Genomic DNA, 21,680 nt, shown 5'->3' on the forward strand with positions numbered 1-21,680 from the left:
GGGCTTTGAAGGACAGCCCCCTCCTCTATTCACGCATTAGGCCAACTGTCCCCTACTTGAAGACAACATTTCCTTACTTCACATTTTATGTGGACCCCTCTGGCACAGTTACCCTTCATGACACATCCTCATTTGTTATCCTGTCATCCATAATGGCTTTAAATTTTTGAATGTGTGTAAGAATGGGAAGGAAATTATATTGCACTGATGCAGGAAACCTATCAATTAAGTAGTAGAATTTCTAGCAAAATAAGCAAACTTAAGAATGTATATTAAATGCAACTTCATGGAATAGGAGGAAAAAATACATGGGTGGAAAGAGCAAACCTGAATTAATTATTAACATCTAAATATAAAGACATGGTAAAATAAGAACAGGATGGATTGTTGATAAGGAATGCCTTCCCTGATGATATGGGCATCTGCAGCACCATTCCTGTATGCTCGGAGGGGGCCCCTCCTAAGGTAAAGTGCTCATAAGGAGACAAAGTACAGGAAATGAGCTTATTCATTCAAATTAGAGCAATACATGCCTTAAGTCATTCACCTTGAAGGAAAATCTCTTAGGACCTTTGGAAAAAGTCTGCAGGAAAAGTTATACTCATGATAGTGGAAGAAATTTTTACCCAAATAATTGTTAAAGTGTCCTACATTTTCTCTTACCTCTGACTGTTCATGCAGAGGGTTGATCCTGAAATGGACCAGGTTCACATGGCCCTACCTTTCCTCAGTAACAGCTTAGCTCAGAGGAGGAAATCTCAAAGGAGCAGGTTAGTAATGGCTGAAGAAATGTTACTTGTTTATTGTGTAACCTCCCAGTGAAATGAATCGTTCTACTTGTTTCTAATTTAACATCCTATGCCAAGAAGTGTTCATGATATTGTCATTTGCATAATTCTAAAAGTATCATTGGCTTGGGGTACAAATAAATGAAGAACTGCTCTATCAGAGCTTTTGAACTGAAGCCATTTTACCTATGACCACTAGGGGGAGGTGTTACACTTCATGTCTCCTAATCACTACATAAGTGATTTTAGAAAGTGGTCGACTAAAATGATAGTCCTAAGGGTGACTTGTAAGTATTTGGTGACTCATTTCTGGGAGTAATACTGCACTAAGGGCAATGCAGAGGAATAGTTTGGGATATATTAAGTGAGGTTCCTTTGGAATGTTGAAGAGGAGCTTCAAATATCTGTTTAAAATTTAGAATAGACTGAGATAGATACACCATATGTGCACTACATCTTAATCTATCCAATGATATGAGTCTTTTCCACTGGTTTTGGCACCATATTTATAACATTTATTTAAGTTATAACATTACACTTACAGATGTATGTATTTTCTTACAAATTCCTTTTGTTTTCAAGATGGGTGCAGTTGATTTGAAAGAGTACAATTGCTGATAAAATATTTCATTTTCTGAATGTGCTGAATATTGTTGAAAATTGTGGCGTTAAGTTGATTTATTGCCTTTTGCAGGTGAGTAGTTACATTTCCTGTGGTCATGATATTTTTATCTCCTTCCACTATTTATCTTTAGAACTCACTGCACAGGCACATTTGACTTTATACTCTCTATTGATTTGCATATGCTCCTCGGGGACTTGGTTGTCTGTTCAGAGATCTATTAATGCAGTTTCCCTGGAGATGGGGCCTGAGTACATCAGTCGGGGGAGCAAGATGATGTCACATTCCCAACTGCTCATCCTGCTGGTGTTCTGGGCCTCAGGTGAGAGGTTTAGAAGGGTATTATCTTTATAAATTTGGAGAATGGTTTTAACATGCAGAGTGAGCAAACTATTTCAACTAAAGCAGATCTGAATATATATGCTAAATAAGAAAACCTACATTTAGATACATATTTTATACATTTGTGATTTAATGTATGATCTATGTTCTTTTTGGTTGCAGGTACCAGTGGGGACATCGTGATGACCCAGTCTCCAAGCTCTGTGGCTGCATCTGCAGGAGAGACCGTCACCCTCAAGTGCAAGGCCAGTCAGAGTGTTTACAGCAACTTAGCCTGGTACCACCAGAAACCAGGCCAGGCTCCTAAACTGCTCATATATAGTGCATCCAACCGGCCATCTGGGGTCCCTGATCGATTCAGTGGCAGTGGGTCTGGGACAGATTTCACTCTCACCATCAGCAGATTCCAGCCTGAAGATCTGGGAGATTATTACTGTCTGCATAGTTATGGCTATCCTCCCACAGTGCTTCAGCCTCGAACACAAACCTCCTTCCCAGGGCTGTAGGGCTGTGAGTCCTGCAGCACCAGCTGCTTCTTCTTCAAATAGACTTGAATGGGTTTGCTTCCTCCATCTGTGTGAGAAACCATGTCCTTTAGGGGACTGTACCATAGAAATCTTTCTTTCACTTGGTGAGATCAAATGACAGGGTGAATTGACCCTCTAGGCTAGGGTTTTTTTACATTTTACTCGCTGATGCATTGATTCTCTATTCATTGTACCTCCTTAACATTTACAATTTTATCATCTTCTTTCCTTATCCCTTGCATCTTCTTCTTTCTCCCCCTTCATCCTCCATCTCTGGTCCTTCCCAAAATTAAATCCTTGATCCTTCATATTCAAAACTTCCTCTATGAAAGGGCATTTACCTCCCTTACTCATTTCCTTCACTGGACACTTTGCCATCCATGCCTTTACATTCATTGTTACAAAAGATGATTTGATTTCCTACTCTACCTTCTTTTTTTATTTAGATAGCTATTTTCATTTCTTATTGCCATCAAACAGTAATTGTGGGTGCCTTAATATACTATACTCATTGAAGAATGGTTAGGTTATAAGGGATGATGCTCAACCAATGAAATATGTTGATTTTAGTTTGGCCACTCTTCCGTGCCTGGAATTGAACTCCACTCCCAAAATATGGAGGAGGAAGAGACAGTTGGGCAGCAACTTCAGCTACTCATGAATAAATTCAGTGGACAAAAATATAATCCTAAGAACAGCTAAAGATCAAAATTGTTCAAGTGAGAAAGAGGCCGGTAGCTGGCATCTTAACTCTCCACCTGGCAGAGAGAAAGCAGGGAGGACTGAAAATCACACTGCTGGTGGTGACTTGTTTCAATCCATCCAAGCCATATTGCATGTCTAGCCTGGGCCCCAGCCCCACCTCTACAGGGAGGAAGCTGGGGCCTGTGGCAGCTTCTCTAGGAAATTACTGGCCAGGTCTCAGAAGCATTTGATCACCTGATGTTGGCATTGCAAGTCACCCAGTGCAATTCTGTGGTTGGAATTGGAAGCTCCATTCCCAAAAAGAGGGGAGGAGAAGATGTTTGGCCACTGCTTTCAGCTACTGATTAGTAAATTTGGCTGGCTAAAGTATAATCCTAAGAATATCTAAAGTTTGAAACTGTTGAAGTCTGAAAGAGGCTGTTACCCTCCATTTTGACCCTGCCCCCAGCGTGAGGGGTAACAGGGCTGAACAAAAATCACATTGACTGTAGGAACCAGGTTATTTCACCCAGATCACCCTTCAGCCTTAGACCAGGCTTCAGCACTCTGCACTTGTCTATCCAGATAACCTCAGATACATTAGGCTGGCAAACACTGAATAATCAGAATTCTACCAGGGTAACTGTGGTCATCTTTGGACCCAAACTGCATAGATTTTTGCCCACACCTGCAGCTCTACCCCTACCCAAGGCAAGGGAGAAAGGGGTGTGAAGCTTCCTCAGTCTCTCTGGGCAGCTACAGTCTAGGCCAGCACAACTTGTGTTATTCCACAAGTTGTGACTTTGTCACTACCCCTAGCAAAGACGAAAGATGGGAGAAGCTTCCTTGGTGCCTTGTAAAATGAGGGCATCTTCAGCCTCCCTATCTTGTAACACCAACTACATCATTGACTCCTACTATACAACCAGCAAGGGAGAAAGGGCAGATAGCCCTAAACTAAAGTGAAAAACTATACCCACAATAAATACTGTAGTAAGCCAGATGCCAAGACACCAACAAAAACTTGTAATCCCCACCAAGAAACAGGAAACTATGGCCCAGTTAGAGGAACAAGATAAGCCTCCAGATTACATAAAGGAGTTGAGACAACTAATCATATATGTTCAAACAAATCTCCTTAATAAATTCAATGAGATGGCTAAAGAGATTAAGGATATTAAGAAGAGATTGGATGAGCACAAAATAAAATTTGAAGGCATACATAGAAAAAAAAACCATGTCTTATGGGAATGAATTGTGCAATAAGTCAAATTTAAAAATATTGGAATCATAAATAGCAGATTTGAGGAGGTAGAAGATAAGATTGGTGTACTTAAAAAATGGCCTCTGAGGGAACATACAAAAGAACAGATGAAGAAAAGAATGGAAAAAATTTAACAAGGCCTCAGGGAACTAATGACATGAAAAATCATGCAAACATACATCTCATGAGTATCCCAGAATGAGAAGAGAAGGGGAAAGGGGCAGAAAAGATATTTGAAGAAATAACGGTAGAAAATTTCCCAAACCTATTGAAGGATATAGATATCCCTGTCTAAGAAGCCCAGTGTATTCCCATTCAAAATACTCCAAATAGAACAACTTCCGGACATACTCTGATCAAAATTTCAAATGCCAAAGACAAAGTGAGAATTCTGAGAACAAGATAAAAGCAATGCAAAAAAAAATTAGGATACTCAATAAGACAGAGGGCTGCTTTCTCACAAGAAACCATGGAGACAAGAAAACAGTGGTATGATATATTTATGATGCTACAAAAGAAAAATGTCCATTCAAGAATCTTATATTTGGCAAGATTATATTTGAAAAATGAGCGTGAGTTTAGAATATCAGAGATAAACGGAATTTGGGAGAATTTTTAAAGAAGGATCAGATTTTCAGGAAACACTAAAGGGTGTGCTAGAGCCTGAAAAGAAAAGACAGGAGAGAGAGGACTGGAAGAGAGTCTATAAATGAAGATTATATCAATAAAAGTATCAAATGTTAAAAGAGTGGTAAAAATAAAATATCACAGATAACACTCAAATAGGCAGGAATAAACTTAAACAATTATACAAAGCACTAGTATTCAGAAAAGTGCAACTCAAAGTTAAAAGAAATAAAAAATGGCCTAAATAACTGGAGGATCATTCCATTCTCATGCATTGGAAGATGAAATATCATTAAGATGTCAACTCTACTCTAATTTATGTGTAGATTCAATGCAATCCTGATAAAAATTCTACCAGCATTTTTTTAAATTGAAAATGGAATTATCAAAATTTTTTGGAAGGGTAAGGGGGCTTGAATAGTCAGAAATATTTTAAAAGGAAAATCAAACTCTCATCTCCAGATTTTAAAATACGTTATCTAGCTATAGTGGTAAAACAGCATGGTACTGGCATAAAGAAAGACACAAAGACAAATGGAATCCAATTGATGCTTCAGAAACAGACCATCACATGTATGGTCAAGTGATTTTTTTTACTAGCCTGTCAAATCTACACATCTTGGGCAGAACACTTCATTCAACAAATGGTGCTGAAAGAACTGGATATCTATAGCCAAAAGAAGAACAGAAGACCCCTTTGTCACACCTTATCCAAAAATTAATTCAAAGTGAAACAAAAATCTAAAAGTAAAAACAAGAACCATAAAGCTTCTAGAAGAAAATGTGGGAAAATGTCTTCAAGACCTGGTGGTAGGTGGAAGATTCTCAAAGGAGATAAGAGGAGGCCAGGTACGGACTACTGATATTTAGTGTTGTAGAAGTTTTCATTAGCTTTACTGTATAAGTGTGGAAATTATACAGTGGATGATAATACACAGCGATTAACAGTTTATAAAAGGGGATGTGGCTGAAAATGGCTGTCTCGGGATGTAAAAGTCAGTTGACAGAATGCTAGAGAATATTCTAGGAACTGAATAGCTTGGCAAACCAAGAGGTGGATGGGAACTGTGTTGGGGGGTACAAATGCAAGAATGTCCTTTGTTAGCTGGGATAAATGTACATCATTATTGCAGGGTGGTGGGAATGTGGGGAAGCATGGGAAAAATACAGCTGGAGTGAACTGTGGATTGTGGTTAGCAGCAATTATATAATATTCTTGCGTCTATGCCAAAGATGTTCTTTGTTGGTAATGGGGCAGTATGCAAAATGTGTGCCAAATGTATACTATGGAGGTGGTAATAATCATATGACATTATCTTACCTGTAACAAATATCCCGCCACAGTATGATGTGTTGCTAGAGAGGTGTTGCTTGGACTTTCTACACATGTACATGATTGTTTTATGGAATTACAACTTTTATCATAAAAATATATTAAAAAATAATAACGGTGTTTTGGGGGAAATACACCAAATGTACGATCATGACTATAATTAGTAGAAAGATTTTGACAATATTCTTTCTTCATGTGCAACAAACGTCTCACAACAATGCAAGGTGTTGGTGCAAGTTTGACGTATGGGATTCCTGTATGATGTTATGCATGTTTGCTTTGTAAATTCACTTTTATTATACAATTATTATTTTTGTGTCTTCATATATAAATGATACAAATATAATAATAATAGGGTGGGTTGGGGGAAAATTCTTAGGTTAGTAGTAATATATTGACAATGCTCTTTAATAACTAGTTAAGGATGTGCTGGAGTGTTCCCAAGCCCTGAGTTGGCTGTTTCAGGGGCTTGCAGGGTGGGAGGTGTCTGGATGTCGATTTGGTGAGACAGTGACTGAGGAGATTCTTGCGAGTGGTGCAATTTTGGGTTTCTGACATGGAGGTCAGCAGTTGTGGGTGGGACCCCTCCCCCTAGGGCTGGCATCCCAGCTGCAGCTATCCCTGAAGGCTTTATTGTGCTGTGGTGTTCCCAGGCCCTGTATTAACCAGATGCGTGGTTCCCAGGTCTGTGTTCCCTAAACCCTGGTGGCCCACGCTCCAGGGACTCACACACTTTCAGTCTGCAATATCACAGACTTCCCATACCTGAATCCACTGTGCCCTGAGGTCCATCTGAGGTCCTTAATTACCCTAGCCCCCTGTGTTTTGTGTTGCATTTTTTTCTCTCTCTCTCCTTGAACTTGGAGGGGTGTAGCAGCTGACTTGGGGAGAGTCTGGGAAGAAAGGAGTGGTGAATCTGCTGAGAAAGCCCAATTTACCTAAATGTCCTGGGATAGGAAACTTGGTCTGGGAGAAGGTGGAGTCAGAAAATTAATTAGAACTCCGTAGCATGCCTAAGGGGGAGGAAATGTAAGACGTGCTATCCAAGCTTCCAATAGCATATTTGGGGTTTCTGGTGAGTTGTAGGTGCTCTCATGCTGGAAATAAACAGCCATAGTCTTCTGTGTTGAGTTGGTTCAATCTCCTACTGGAACTCTCAGGCAGCTTTCCTGCTGCCCCGGGAGAGAGATAAGTGAGAAAGGGAGAAAGGGGGAAGGTCAGATCCCTAAGTGTATTATTTAACTGCAAAGAGGATTCCTAGCTTGAAATGTTGGTTCTCTTTTTGTTTGTTTGTTTTTTGTTTTTCTTGTGGTTGCTAATATTGCATTGTCTTCTGGTCTTTTCTCCCATTTTATCCCCCAAGGTTCTTTCTCATTTATTTAATTCTTTTCTTTTTCTTTTTCTTCCTTGTTTCTCTGCTTTTCTTTGCTCCCTTTTTTCTCTTCCTTTTTTTCTTTTCTCTCTTTTTCTTCTTTTTTATTTTATTTTCTTTATACAATAGGTGCCACAGGGAGTGCTTCATATTTGCTGTGTTTCCTCATCCTACATTTCCTCTTATCTCTGTGTATTGATCTTGGCCATCTAAACTATCCACATTGTGCTACATCTTTCTATCCTCCATCATCCACTGTTTCTCTTACACTTCACCTCCTTTTCTTTGGCCCCCAAATTGTCTGACTTTTAAGTTCTAATACCTTTGTTCTGTTTTCTTTCTTTTATCTACTTTTGATATTATTGTCTTTCTATTCTCTTTCCCTCTCTCATGAAAATACTGGCCTTTTAATTCATACTATATTCCTCCCCATGTTCATTATAGGTACTCTACTTACTGATATAACTCTACACAAATTATATGGGGCTAATATCCATTCTCCTAGATCTCACATTGTTGCTCTGTTAACATTTATTACTAATACTACTTTATGTATTTTCTTGTCTTACTTGTTTTGCTCTCCCTGCCCCTAATGTTTTCCTTCAAAGTGAACTTAGCCAGCAACAAGAAAATAGAGTAAGAAGAACAAAGTGACTAAGAGAGACATAACACTTATGCACAAACAACAACTAATCAATCCCCAATACTAGACAATGAAGCTAAGGAACTGATTAAACCCACCAAGATAAAATGATGACCAGACAGCAACAAAAAACTACAAACTAAACAAATAATCAGGAAAACATGGTCGAATCCAATAAACAAACTAAAAACCAGGAAGAGGAGCAGAACATCAGACAAGTAATTAAAGATCTCAAAACATATATTAGAGACCAACTTAATGAAGTAAAGGAAGAGATTAAAATATGAAGAAATCACTTGGAGAGGAAATTGCAGAAATACACAAAAAGATAACAGATATGATGGGGATGAGCACCACAGTTCAAAAATCAAAAATACACTCTCAGCAAATAGCAGCAGATTAGAAGAGGCAGAGGAGAGAATTAGTGATGTAGAAGACAGTACATCTGAAATCAAACAAATAGTATAACTGACAGAAAGTTAAAAAAAATCCAGTTGGGACTTAGAGACCTGAATGACAATGCAAAATGCACAAACCTACGTATTATAGGCATCCTAGAAGAAGAAGAGAAGGGAAAGTGGACAAAAGGAGTGTTGGAGGAAATAATGGCTGAAAAATTCCCAAATTTGCTGAGGGAGATGGATGTAAATGTCAATGAAGCACAATGCACCTCAAACACCATAAATCCTTAAAGGCCTACCCCAAGACATATTCTTGTCAAATTATCCAATGCTCAAGACAAAGAGAACATTCTAAAAGCAGCAAGAGAAAAGAGAAAAATCACATACAAGGGAGGCTCCATAAGATTAAGTGCTGATTTCTCATCTGAAACCATGGAGGCAAGAAGGCAGTGGTATGATATAGTCAAGGTACTAAAAGAAAAAAATTTCCAACCAAGAATACTCTACCCAGCTAAGCTAGCAGTCAAAAATGATGAATGATGAAGAGTTCAAAATATTCACAGATAAACAGAAATTAAAATGGTATGTCAACCAAAACCCTCCCCTTCAAGAAATACTAAAAGGAGTGCTGTGGAAAGAAAGAAACAGGAGAGGCAGAGATGGAGGAGAGTGTAAAGCAACCAAAAAGACAAAAAGAGAAGGAAAACAAACAAACAAAATATGACAAACACAAGTCCAAATGAAATATGGCTATATGGCTAACATAAATAATTCCTTGAAAGTAATAACACTGAATATCAATGGATTAAACTCAACTGTCAAAAGATTCAGACTGGAAGATTGGATAAGGAAATATGGCCCATCTATTTTCTGTCTACAAGAAACACACCTTAGACCCAGGGATTCAAGGAGGTTGAAAGTGAATGGCTGGAAAACAATCTTACCAGCAAACAATAACCAAAAAAGGCAGGAGTATCTATATTAATATCAGACAAAATAGACTTTAAATGCAAAATGATTTTGAGAGACAAAAATGGATACTACATATTAGTGAAAGGGATAAACTTTCAACAAGAACAAACAATCATAAATATGCTCCTAACAAGGGTGCATCCAAATATGTGAGGGAAACACTGGAAAAACAAAGTGAAAGAATAGATGCCTCTACAATTATTGTGGGAGACTTTAATACACCACTAGCAACATGGACAGAACATCTCAAAAGAGAATCAATAAAGAAACAAAACCTTTGAACAGTATATTAGAGGAGCTGGACCTAATAGACACATAGAGATCATTACACCCAAATACAGCAGGATATACATTTTTCTCAAGTGCACATGGATCATTTCCCAAGATAGACCATAGGCTAGGCCACAAAGAAAGGCTCAATGAATTCAGAAAGATCGAAATCATACAAAATAATATCTATGATCACAATGGAGTGATGCTGGAAATCTGCAAGGGCCAGAGGCCCAGATTTCACAACAAGATATGGAAGTTAAACAGCACACTCTTAGAGAAACAGTGGGTCAAAGAGGAAATCTCAAATAAATTAATAACTACCTTGAAACTAATGAAAATGATAACACAACATACCAAAACTAATGGGATGCAGCAAAAGCAGTACTGAGAGGGAAATTTATAGCCATAAATTTATACATCAAAAAGAAGAAAGCTAAAATTGAAGACTAACTGCACATTTGGAGGAATTAGTAAAAGAAAAAACAACAAAGTAACCCCACAGGAAGAAGAAAGAAAGAAATAGCAAAGATAAGAGCAGAACTAAATGAAATAGAAAATAAGAAAGTACTTGAAAAGATAAATAAAACCAAGAGCTGGTTCTTTAAGAAGGTCAATACAATTGACAAACCCTTACCTAGACTAACAAAGAAAAAGAGGGAAACGGACTTGGCCCAGTGGTTAGGTCGTCCGTCTACCACATGCGAGGTCCGTGGTTCAAACCCCTGGCCTCCTTGACCTGTGTGAAGCTGGCCCATGCGCAGTGCTGATGCGTGCAAGGAGTGCCGTGCCACGCAAGGGTGTCCCCCACGTAGGGGAGCCCCATGCGCAAGGAGTGCACCTGTGAGGAGAGCCGCCCAGTGAGAAAAGAAAGCGCAGCCTGCCCAGGAATGGCACCGCCCACACTTCCCGGGCCTCTGACAACAACAGAAGCAGACAAAGAAACAAGATGCATCAAATAGACACTGAGAACAACCGGGGAAGGGGGTGGGGGATTAAATAAATAAATAAATCTTAAGAAAAAAACAAAAGAAAAAAGAAAAAAAGAGAGAAGATGCAAATACACAAAATAAGAAATGAGAAAGGAGATATCACCACTGACCCCACAAAAATAAAGACTATAATAAGAGCATACTTTGAAAAACTGTATACCAACAAAAATGACAATTCAGAGGAAATAGACATCTTCCTAGAAACACAAAAGCAGCCTATATTGACAAAAGAAGAAATTGATGATCTCAGCAAATCAATCACAAGTAAAGAGATAGAATTAGTCATAAAAACCTCCTAACTAAGAAGAGCCCAGGGCCAGACGGCCTCACAGGTGGATTCTACAAAACATTCCGGAAAGAACTAATGCCAATCTTGCTGAAACTCTTCCAAAAAATCAAAACAGAAGGAACATTACTTAACTCATTCTATGATGCCAATATTACTCTAGTACCAAAGCCAAACAAAGACACCACAAGAAAGGAAAATACAGACCAATTTCTCTAATGAACCGAGACACAATAAACCTCAACAAAATACTTGCTAACTATATTCAACAACACATTAAATAAATGATACACCAAGACCAAGTGGGATTCATTCCAGGTATGCAAGGATGGTTCAAAATAAGAAAATCAATCAATGTAATATACCATATAAACAGACTGAAGGAAAAAAAAAACACATGATTTATCTATAGATGCAGAAAAAGCATTTGACAAAATACAGCATGCATTCTTGATAAAAACACTGCAAAAGATTTGAATAGAAGGAAACTTTCTGAATATGATAAAGAGTATATATGAAAACCCACAGTCAACAATGTTTACAATGGTGAAATCCTAAAATCTTTCCCTCTAAGGTCAGGAACAAGACAAGGATGCCCACTCTCACCTCTTCTATTTAACATTATCTTAGAAGTACTTGCTCGAGCACTGAGGCAAGAACCAGACATAAAAGGCATTCAAATTGTAAAGGAATTAGTGAAAATTTTATTATTTGCAGATGACATGATCCTATACATAGAAAACCCTGATCAGTCAACAACAAAGTTTCTAGAACTCATAAATAAGTTTAGTAACATCACAGGTTATAAGATCAATGTGCAAAAATCCATAACATTTCTCTACACCAATAATGAATAATCTCAGGGGAAATCAAGAAACAAATACCATTTACAATAGTAAATTAAAAAATCAAATACCTAGGAATAAATTTAAGTAAAGAGGCAAAAGACTTATACACAGAGAACTACACAACACTGTTCAAGGAAATCAAAGAACACCTAAACAAATTGAAGAATATTCCCTGTTCATGGATAGGGAGAGTAAATATTATTAAGATATCTATCCTACAAATACTGATATACACATTCAATGCAATCCCAATAAAAATCAACACAGCATTCTTTAATGAACTAGAAAAGCTAGATATGAAATTTATTTGGAAAGGAAAGAGGCCCTAAATAGCCAAAGACATATTGAAAAAGAAAAATGAAATTGGAGGAATCACATTATCTGACTTCAAAATATACTACAAAGCTACATACTACAAAGAATGAACTTTATTGAACATTCAGGGTCAATTTCTCTTCTTGCCCTTGCCCATGAGCTTGGCTGGTGTAAGGACTGGAGCTGTTACCTGGTACAGAGTGGAAGAGATCTTGTTGATGTAGTACAGACCAACCATGGAGAAGATGAAGCAGGTGGTGATACAGACTCGGTGGATGAGGCCAGATGCAAAGAGAGCCAACAATAGGCAGAGGTATTGGCACAAGGAGAGACACACAGACCAATGGAAATGAATTGAGAGTTCTGATATAGATCCTCATATATACAGCCATATAATATTCAATAAAGACACCAAACCTTCTCAAGTGGGAGAGAATGGCCTATTCAAAAAATGGTGCCTGAAGAACTGGATATCCATATGTAAAAGAATGAAAGAGGATTACCAACTCACACCTTATACAAAAATCAACTCTATTTGGATCAAAGACCTAAATATAAGAGCCAAGACCATAAAGACTTTGAAAAGCAGTGTAGGGAAGCATCTACAGGACGTTGTAATAGGAAATGGCTTCATGAACTTCACATGCAAAGAAGGAGCAGCAAAAGAACAAGTAGATAAATGCAACTTCCTCAAAATTAAAGCCTTTCTCACCTCAAAGGAGTTTGTCAAGAAAGTGAAAAGAGAGCCTACACAATGAGAGAAAATATTTGGTAACCATATATCTGATAGGAGACCTATAACCTGCATATATAAAGAACTCCTGTATCTTGAAAATAAAAAGGCAAACAACCCATTTAAAAAATGGGAAAAAGATTTAAACAGACACTTCTCCAAAGAAGAAATACAAATGGCTAAAAAGCACATGAAAAAATGCTCCAAATCTCTAACTATTAGGGAAATGCAAATCAAAACTACAATGAGATACCATCTTACTTCATTAGATTGGCAACTATTAAAAAAAACAGAAGATGACAATTGCTGGAGAGGATGTGGAGGAATGGGAACACTCATCCATTGCTGGTGGGAATGGAGAAGGATACAGCCATTCTGGAGGACAGTTTAGCGGTTTCTCAAAAAACTAGCTATGGATTTGTCATATGACCCAGCAATTCCACTGCTGAGTATATACCCAACAGAACTGAAAAGAAGGACACAAACCGATATATGCACACCAATGTTCATAGCAGCATTGTTCACTATTGCCAAAAGTTGGAATCAACCCAAATGCCCATCAACAGATGAATGGATAAATAAAACGTGGTATATACATTCAATGGATACTACTCAGCTTTAAGAACGAATACACATCAAACACACATGATAAAATGGATAAATCTTGGGAACCTTATGTTGAGTGAAGCAACCCAGGCAATCAAGGACAAATACTACATGATCTCAATGATATGAAATAAGTAAACCAAACTGCCTCAGAGTGCTAGAGACTGGATGATAGGCTTAAAAGTAATTGGGGGGTAGAGGAATGATGTAAGCTGACACCTACATGGGTGAAATCTATGATAAGCTGGAAATAAATATTTGTAAAGGAAGGAATAAAATGGGAGCATAGGGTGACCTTTGGTTGGGGCTTTGCAGGCTTGAGGGGGGTTAGGGATGGGAGGATGGGAAATACTGCCCAAGAAAGTGGGGGGAGGTTGGGGGAACATACAAACATAGGAGATTTTCAGGTATATAGTTGAGAGTATAATGCTGAGAAAACTTTTTCAAAAATATAATAAGAGAGGTTATGTGTTTAAGATGCTTAAATGTGGTAATCCGATGCAGAACAGGCTCCTAGGGAGTGTGTGAGTGCTCATTTTGCCATAATGGGTTATATCATTGGATAGAGATCCATATAATGAGAGTGAAGGTATACCCACATCCTGCGGAGGACTGATGTTCTCAAATAGAGGGCATTGTATCTCTCGAGAGAAATGGTGGCTCCCAATATATTAGGGCAGTCATGCATGTCAAGCCCTCAACACAGTTGCAAATATCTCTGAACATGGCCCTTCAAGCAATGAAGATTTTTCTGTCTCTGTGGGCGCTAACAGGAGGGAGAAAGAGGTATTGAATAGATGGAACCAATGTAACTGTGTGGGCAATAGAAGTGTTCCACAAGATTACGCAAGGATGGATATAAGACATGTTAAATTACACCAAAAATATATAGTGGCTGGTAGGCTAAAATGTAAATCATAATGTAAAACATAAGATGACTAAAAATTTAAAAAATTGTATAGTCTAAAATATAAACCACAATGTAAACCCAAATGTTACCTTGTTTGAAAGCTATTGTCTCAATATCTGTACATCAGTTTCAGTTAATATAGTATGAATATGTAAAAAGATTATTGCTGTGGAAGGGAAAAGGGTTTTATGTAGGATATGTGGGAGTACTGTATATTGTATATATGAATTACTGTGATCCAAAACTTTTGTGAAGATAAGCTTAATAATTAGGAAAAGAAAAAGAAAAACAAAGGACTTAGACACTGAGGAAAGGATGGAAGAAGTTGCCTTGCCAATTTGAATACAGGGCAACACTTATTGCAGTGATGGAAGGGAAAACATCAAAAACAAAGCTTTTGCATTTTTTAATTTTTTGATACCCCAATTTATTTTTACCTTAATTTTTCTAAATTAATATGTATTCTATATCTAACCTTTAAACTCATCACTGTATTCCAGTTTACTATTAATGAAACCTGGCAATATATTGGGCTTCATTTTTGAAGAAGTTTTGGATCAGAGAGAGGTTGAACAATGGCAGGGGAGAAATACTGGTGTGGGGTGTTATTGACAGGGGACCCACAGTTGGCAAGGAGTTCTCCAGGGCATATATCCAGGGTACATAAAAATGTTTGGATATTTATATAGTGGTTACAATTAAAAAACAACAACTGAGGGAGTGCTGACTTCCTAGCCAGGGGAGCTCTATCACAGTCACTAAAGGAACAGCACAAATTCCCCAAGTACAACAGCAAAGACCAAAAAAGAAGGAAGGTCCAACAATGAGCCCATGACACTAATGACTATGCTGGTAAGCCTGTGCACCTGAAATAAGAACAAGGCCTAGAGGTGCAGGATGCCTAAGAGTTACCTCCTGAGAGTGTCCATGTTGGTCAAATATGGCCAGTCTTGAAGCCAAACTCAGCATGTAAATGTCTTGCCTTCCCCACAGTGTGGGACATAACTCCCTGGGATGAGCATCCCTGGTGCTGAGGTTTTACTACCAAGTACCAGCTGATGATGTAATTAGAAAATGTCCTTGAATAAAAGGGTCAATTTAGACCAGCAGAATATCAGTCTACATATAATACCAGGAGTTAAAAATGCTTTTGACTTGAATAAAAGGGGGAAATGGAAAGGACAAATGAGTTTATATGGTTATGAGTCTCCAAAAAGAGCCAGGAGGTTATCAGAGGGGTTGCTATTATGCATACCTCAGCAGAGTCCCAGAGACAGATAAAGCAGATAAAACCCTAGGTATTGGATCTTCTGAGGGCTACAGAGACCCATAGGTTCTATGGTCATGGCAAATGGAGTTCAGTGCCATGTCAGTTGGCCCTACATTGGAGTTTGTGTTTCTGTGTGATGGAGCTGGACTCAGATGTGATCTTTGTCCACAAGCCTCTCCTGTTACTTTTACTGAACTATTGTTGATGCTGGGATTTAATGTATACCCAGAGGACCTGAATCTCTGGACTGACCATGTGATAGCCAGGCCCTGAACCTCAACAGACTAGCAACTCCTACACTCTTGTCTATTGAACTTACCCCACTCAGCTAACATGGAGGTTAAGAAGGTCAACCACCACACCAGGGAGCCAAGAGTGCCTACAACTGAAAGCAGGAGAATTGCATCTAGGATCCAAGTGGAATCTGAGCCCCCTCTTGATATAGATGTGGAGTGGACACAACAATTCTAAGGTCCACAAGCTGGAGGAATAGTGTGTGGATTAGAGTGGACTTACTGATATTCTATTCATGAACTATTGTGATTAGTAATCGAAGAAAATGTGGCATTGGTGTGGAAAATGTGGCTATTTTGGCTGCTGGGGTTAGGGAGTGGGAGGAAGAGATGTGACATGGGGGCATTTTCAGGAGTTGGGGTTGTCCTGGGTGGTGCTGCAGGGACAGTTACCAGACATTGGATGTCCTCTCATGGCCCACTGAGTGGACTGTGGGAGTGTGTGGGCTATGGTGTGGACCATCGACCATGAGGTGCAGCAGTGCACAGCGATGTATTCCCCAAATGCAATGAATGTCTCATGATGATGGAGGAGGTTTTTGTTATGGGGGGAGGAGTGGGGTGAGGGGGGTGGGGGATATATGGGGACCTCATATTTTTTTAATATAACATTAAAAAAATAAAGATAAACAACAAAAAAAAATAACTAGGTAAAAATGTTTAGCAATAGTGCAAGTTAATGGTGGTAGGATGAGGTAGGAGATTCCTGTATGATGCTATATGTGTTTGTTTTGTAAGTTCACAATTATTATTATTATACATGTATTGTTTATATGTTTATGTATGAGTGATACACTTCAATAAATTTAAAAAAGTGTGAATGACCTGATAACAATTTCGTAGACTGAAATAATTGTTGACTTAATGTCGTCTGTTCATTCAACAGAAACTTTTAAGTGGCATCTGTTTGCTTGACTCAGAGAGTCTTTGCTACAAAGCAGTATAAAAATTCTAAATTGAAATATGTGTGTACCTGACATAGCTTCATGAAAGCTTCCAGGAAATCTATAAGACAAGCTAGGATCAAGTCAATCTAAAATTTGATTAAAAAGATGGGTTGAAATCTATTTGGGTAGCTTAGATATTCTTCTTAAATTCAATAAAAAATGACCATTAAGCATCTACTGGTTGTATGTTGGATGATATATATACATCAGATTTAATAATGTAACTACTGTGAATTATACAACTTTTTATTTTATATTAGAAAAAATAAGGGAATTATTGAAAATTTAATACCTGATATGAAGGAGTATCAGGTATTAAATTTGCACATGTCTTCTGTCTATTTCATATATCATTAGACAAGAGGGTCCTCCACAGATCTTTCCAGGATATTCCCATCTCTGTTCCTCATTTCTGCTCCTTGTTTGAAGTGATCCCCATGCACATGCCTAATGTCTTTCCACTTGCAAAAGTTATCAAGTCTACCTTGACCTTATAGACAGTTCATTCTTTCTTTGCAGTTGATATCTTTCTTTTAGCATCTTTTGCAATCTAGACAGATGAAGTATTACCCAAATCATAATTCATAGTTCCATTCAATTTAACAGATTTTTTTTCACATTACCATTTTACCTTTCCTCATGTAGTTTGTATACATAGCAAGATGAACCTGGGACATGACTGAACTCGTTGCTTGGAAATCCTCTAGGCTAAGTATCGAAGTTTATTGATTTCGAGTTCTGCTTTTTACACAAAAAACTCTCGGACAAAATTCAGCAATGTTTTGCACTTGAGGAGCTGAGTGCTCTTCTTTGCCAGTCCCATTGGGTTAGTTTCATAGCGATGCTGCAACAAAGGGCACAAACTTCGTGGCCGAAAACAGCAGAAACTGCCTGGGTCAGCTCGGGATTCCACCACCTGTCCACCAGCCACCTGGAAAATCTGCACCCTCAGCACAGTCTGTGAAGTCCAGGGAACCCCCGAGGGATGCTGGACCTGTCTGCCCCGCCTTCCCTTCCCTCCAGCTCCTGGAACAACCTCTGCTCGTGGCAGCCTGAGGCAGAGCTTTATTGAACTAAAAAGCAAACAGAAATGTCTTCTCTCATGGTCCTGGGGAGCAGAAGCTGGAAATCAGGGTGTTGCAGGTTTGGCTCCTCTGGAGGCTCAGAGGGAGAAACCACCCCTCCTCTCTCTGAGCTCCCGGGGCTTCCTTGCTGGAAGCCTTGGCGTTCCTAGGCTTGCAGATGTGTCCCTGTGCTCCCCACCTGACCTTCCTGAGCTGGGGTTTCCAATCGCCCCCTCCTTACTAGGACACCCGCCACTGGGTTAGGGCCACTCCCGTCCAACAGGACCTTATGTGAACTAAGTGCATGAGCAAAGACCCTATTTCTAAATAAGGCCACGTTCGTAGTATGGGGAGGTTCACACTTCAGTATACCCTTTCAGGGGACACAATTCAACCCACGACATCTGGCTTTACTTGTTGGGTCCTGGAGGTTCTGGTTTCAGAATGTTGCTTTCTGAAGAGAAGCTGACGCCAGGTTCATAGAAGAATTACAGAAGAACAAGGGGCCTGCAAGCCTCCAGCGTGCTTGGGTCTGCAGTGAAACCCTGTGCATTCCTACAGTGCTTGCCAGAACAGTTTTGAAACGGTTTGAGACCTTGCTCTGCTCCGTCTACAGAGCAAGCCAATAGGAATTTCAGACAATTGCTTGCCCCCTCCTGAATCTCGTGTACCCGGCGTTTTGTCTGCATTGTCGAATATTGCAGCCACCTGGCCATGTTTGGCTTGTTTAACGGAAAGTAAAATTTAAGATTCAGATTTTCAGAGGCTCTGAGTATACAGGATGTTCGATTAGAGAAAAGAAGGCTAAGTTTTTACTGAAGAGCTGAATGCCTAAGGAACTAGGGGAGGGTGAGGGCAGTACAAGCTGAATTTAATGAAAGAGCATTGGAGAGTCAGGTGAGAATGTCTGCTGAGCACCCATCTTGTGCCAAACCTGCTGACACTCAGCTTAGTATCAATGTTGAGGAATAGTTGTAGCTCCAGAACTGTGTGGGAGCAGAGGCTGAACATGTTGGACCTCAGCAGGGTTCCTGTTGGAGACAAACCTCGGCTGTCATGTCTTCCCACCATGGTTCTCCACACTTTGGAGTCTACCATTTCCCTGGTGTTTGAGCAGCAAAATTCCCATAATGCCAGAGCTGGAATATCCTTGAAAGCCTGTGCCTTCGGCGTCCATCAGGCTGTTCCATGGAATCTGTGCAGTGATGAGGAAGTTGATGTGGCTTAAGAAGTTGGGCACCTGCCTATCACATAGGAGTCCCCAGATTTGGTCCTGGTGCCTCATAAAGAAGACAGCAAGCTGATGCAATAAGATGATGCAATGAGGAAACACAGTGGGAGACATAACAAGCAACGAACGGGGGTGGATCAAGCACCTCCTTCCTACATGGGAGGTCCCGGGTTCAGTTCCCAATGCCTCCTAAGCAGAAAAGAAAATGAGCAGATAGTGTGAGTGCAAACAACAGGGAGGGGGAGGTAAATGACCTCCCCAAAAAGTCATTGGAATTTCTGATTCTTGGAGTAACACTGGTGGGTAGAGTGTCCAGCTGAGACTTAAGCCTTGGGTGGGGTGGGAGTGGTTGAATAAAGGTGGTTTTATATCTGTGGGGTGAAAAAGAAAGAGGGGAGCCCTTAATTGTTGAATGTGGCTCCCAGGGATGGCTGAGCAATTTTATATGATTTGAAGGGATGGTATTGAACCTTTCTGAACTCTACTCAGACTTTCTAAGTTTCAAAACTGTGGTAATAGTGAATATTCTTGAGAGAAAGGATGGCAAGGGGTCTCCCTATCCAGCTTTCCCACCACTGTGCTTTCCCACCCGCTGCTCTAGGTTTGAAAAGGCAAAGGAAAAAGAGTAGAATAATTGGATTATCAGTTGCTTGAGGGAAGGGATGCTGCCTTAGGTGTCTCCGTACTTCCTTAAGAGTGTTTGCTGAGAGCAAACTCAGTGAGTGTTAGCTGGATGGGTGGGTGAACGAGAGCGGAAGGCTCGGTGCCCACACAGGAGTGGGAGGAGAATCAGAGTGGGTTTATGCTCCCCCACCCCACCCCAATACGTGACGTTTCATACGTGGGCCCCCAGCGCTGTCCTTTGTGCCCTGCTGAAGCCTGCTCCCTTCTGTTTCCATACCTGGTGCCCCTCACTAGGGGGTGGAGGCGGGGAAGGAGCACGTCTGACCCCGTGGTCTGTGGAGCCCCGTTAGCGCTGGAAGGAGAGCAGTGGGGGCTTCAGAGGGCGGGTTCAGGCAGGAGGGATTTGATCCCTGCCCACCGTTTACCAGCTGTACGGCCTCGACCTGTTACTATTCTTCTCAGCCTCTCTTACCTATAAACTGGGTCTTAGACATTCCTCTAGATGAACTTATTTTGAAATATAATATACATACAGAAAAGTGTGCAAGTCGTAATTGTACAGCTCTCACAAAGCAGCACTGTACAAAAAGAGGGCAGAATAGTGCCGAGCTCCAGACCCTCTTCTTGGCCCTCCCAGTCATCACCCCACCCCACATGATGAAAGAGGAACCCCATCCCAATGTCTAACTTTATTTTACTTCCCTCTGCTTTTGAATTTCGTATGGATAGAAACATATAGAATGTACCTTTTGCATTTGGTTTCCTCTGCTTAGCATCATGCTTATAAGATTCATCTACATTGTTGAGTGTAGTTGTGGGGTGTTGTGTCTCCTTACTGAGCTGTGTTCCAATGTGTAAGTATACCACAAGGTAATTATCCCTTTCACTGTTGTAGACATTTCAGTTATTTCCAGTTTTGGCTCTGAACACTATTGTATATATATATTTTTTGGTGGACAGGTGTTAGGAGTGGAACGATTCCATCTAGGAGTGGAACTGCTGGATTATGGAATGACCAGTCCTGAGCTGTATAGAACCTGCCTGAGAGTTTAATGTTCATTTTTAACCTCACAGGGTTGTGAGCATTAAAGTGCTTCTAAGGGCGCTTGGAAGACAGAAGGCCCCCAATACGCCTTTAAAAATGCAATCAAGGCGGCGGACTTGGCCCAGTGGTGAGGGTGTCCATCTACCACATGGGAGGTCCAAGGTTCAAACCCTGGGCCTCCTTGACCCGTGTGAAGCTGGCCCACGCACAGTGCTAATGCGCCCAAGGAGTTCCTTGCCGCGCTGGGGTGTTTCCAGCGTGGGGGTGTCCCACGCACAGGGAGTGTGCCCCGTGGGTAGGGCCGCCTAGCGCAAAGGAGGGTGCAGCCTGCCCAGGAAAGGTGCCCAACATACGGAGAGCTGACGCAACAAAAAGAAACACAGATTCCCGTGCCACTGGCAACAACAGAAGCGAACAAAGACGATGCAGCGAGTGGACACAGAGAACAGACAACCGGGGTGGGGGGAAGGGGAGAGAAACAAACAAATAAAAAAATCTTTAAAAATAAAAATAAAAATGTAACCAAGGCTTAATACTCTCCATTAATTTGAAGTACCACAATGGACTTAAACATTTTCTTATTGCTTGTTCATTTAGGTGGTTTCTGTTTTTTCTTTTTTTTTTTTAATATTATACTGCAGGGAATGACTCTCCTTATAGCTGTTTCCTGC

The 21,680-nt window shown here is 40.0% G+C and overlaps 1 non-coding gene and 1 gene segment (V, D, J or C); both read left to right on the forward strand.

Annotated features, from left to right (window-relative positions):
* The first annotated feature begins 1,650 nt into the window (after positions 1-1,650).
* Positions 1,651-2,258, forward strand: LOC131273787 (immunoglobulin kappa variable 3-11-like). The segment is given in 2 exon segments: positions 1,651-1,732; positions 1,915-2,258. Coding segments are annotated over 2 exon segments (426 nt in total).
* Positions 2,259-18,616: 16,358 nt separating this feature from the next.
* Positions 18,617-18,753, forward strand: LOC131274130 (small nucleolar RNA SNORA9). The gene has a single exon (XR_009181342.1). It is a non-coding gene; the product is annotated as a small nucleolar RNA SNORA9 (small nucleolar RNA).
* The last annotated feature ends 2,927 nt before the right edge of the window (positions 18,754-21,680 follow it).

This window comes from Dasypus novemcinctus, chromosome 17 (assembly GCF_030445035.2).
Source record: "Dasypus novemcinctus isolate mDasNov1 chromosome 17, mDasNov1.1.hap2, whole genome shotgun sequence".
In the NCBI taxonomy this organism is placed as follows: Eukaryota; Metazoa; Chordata; class Mammalia; order Cingulata; family Dasypodidae; genus Dasypus; species Dasypus novemcinctus.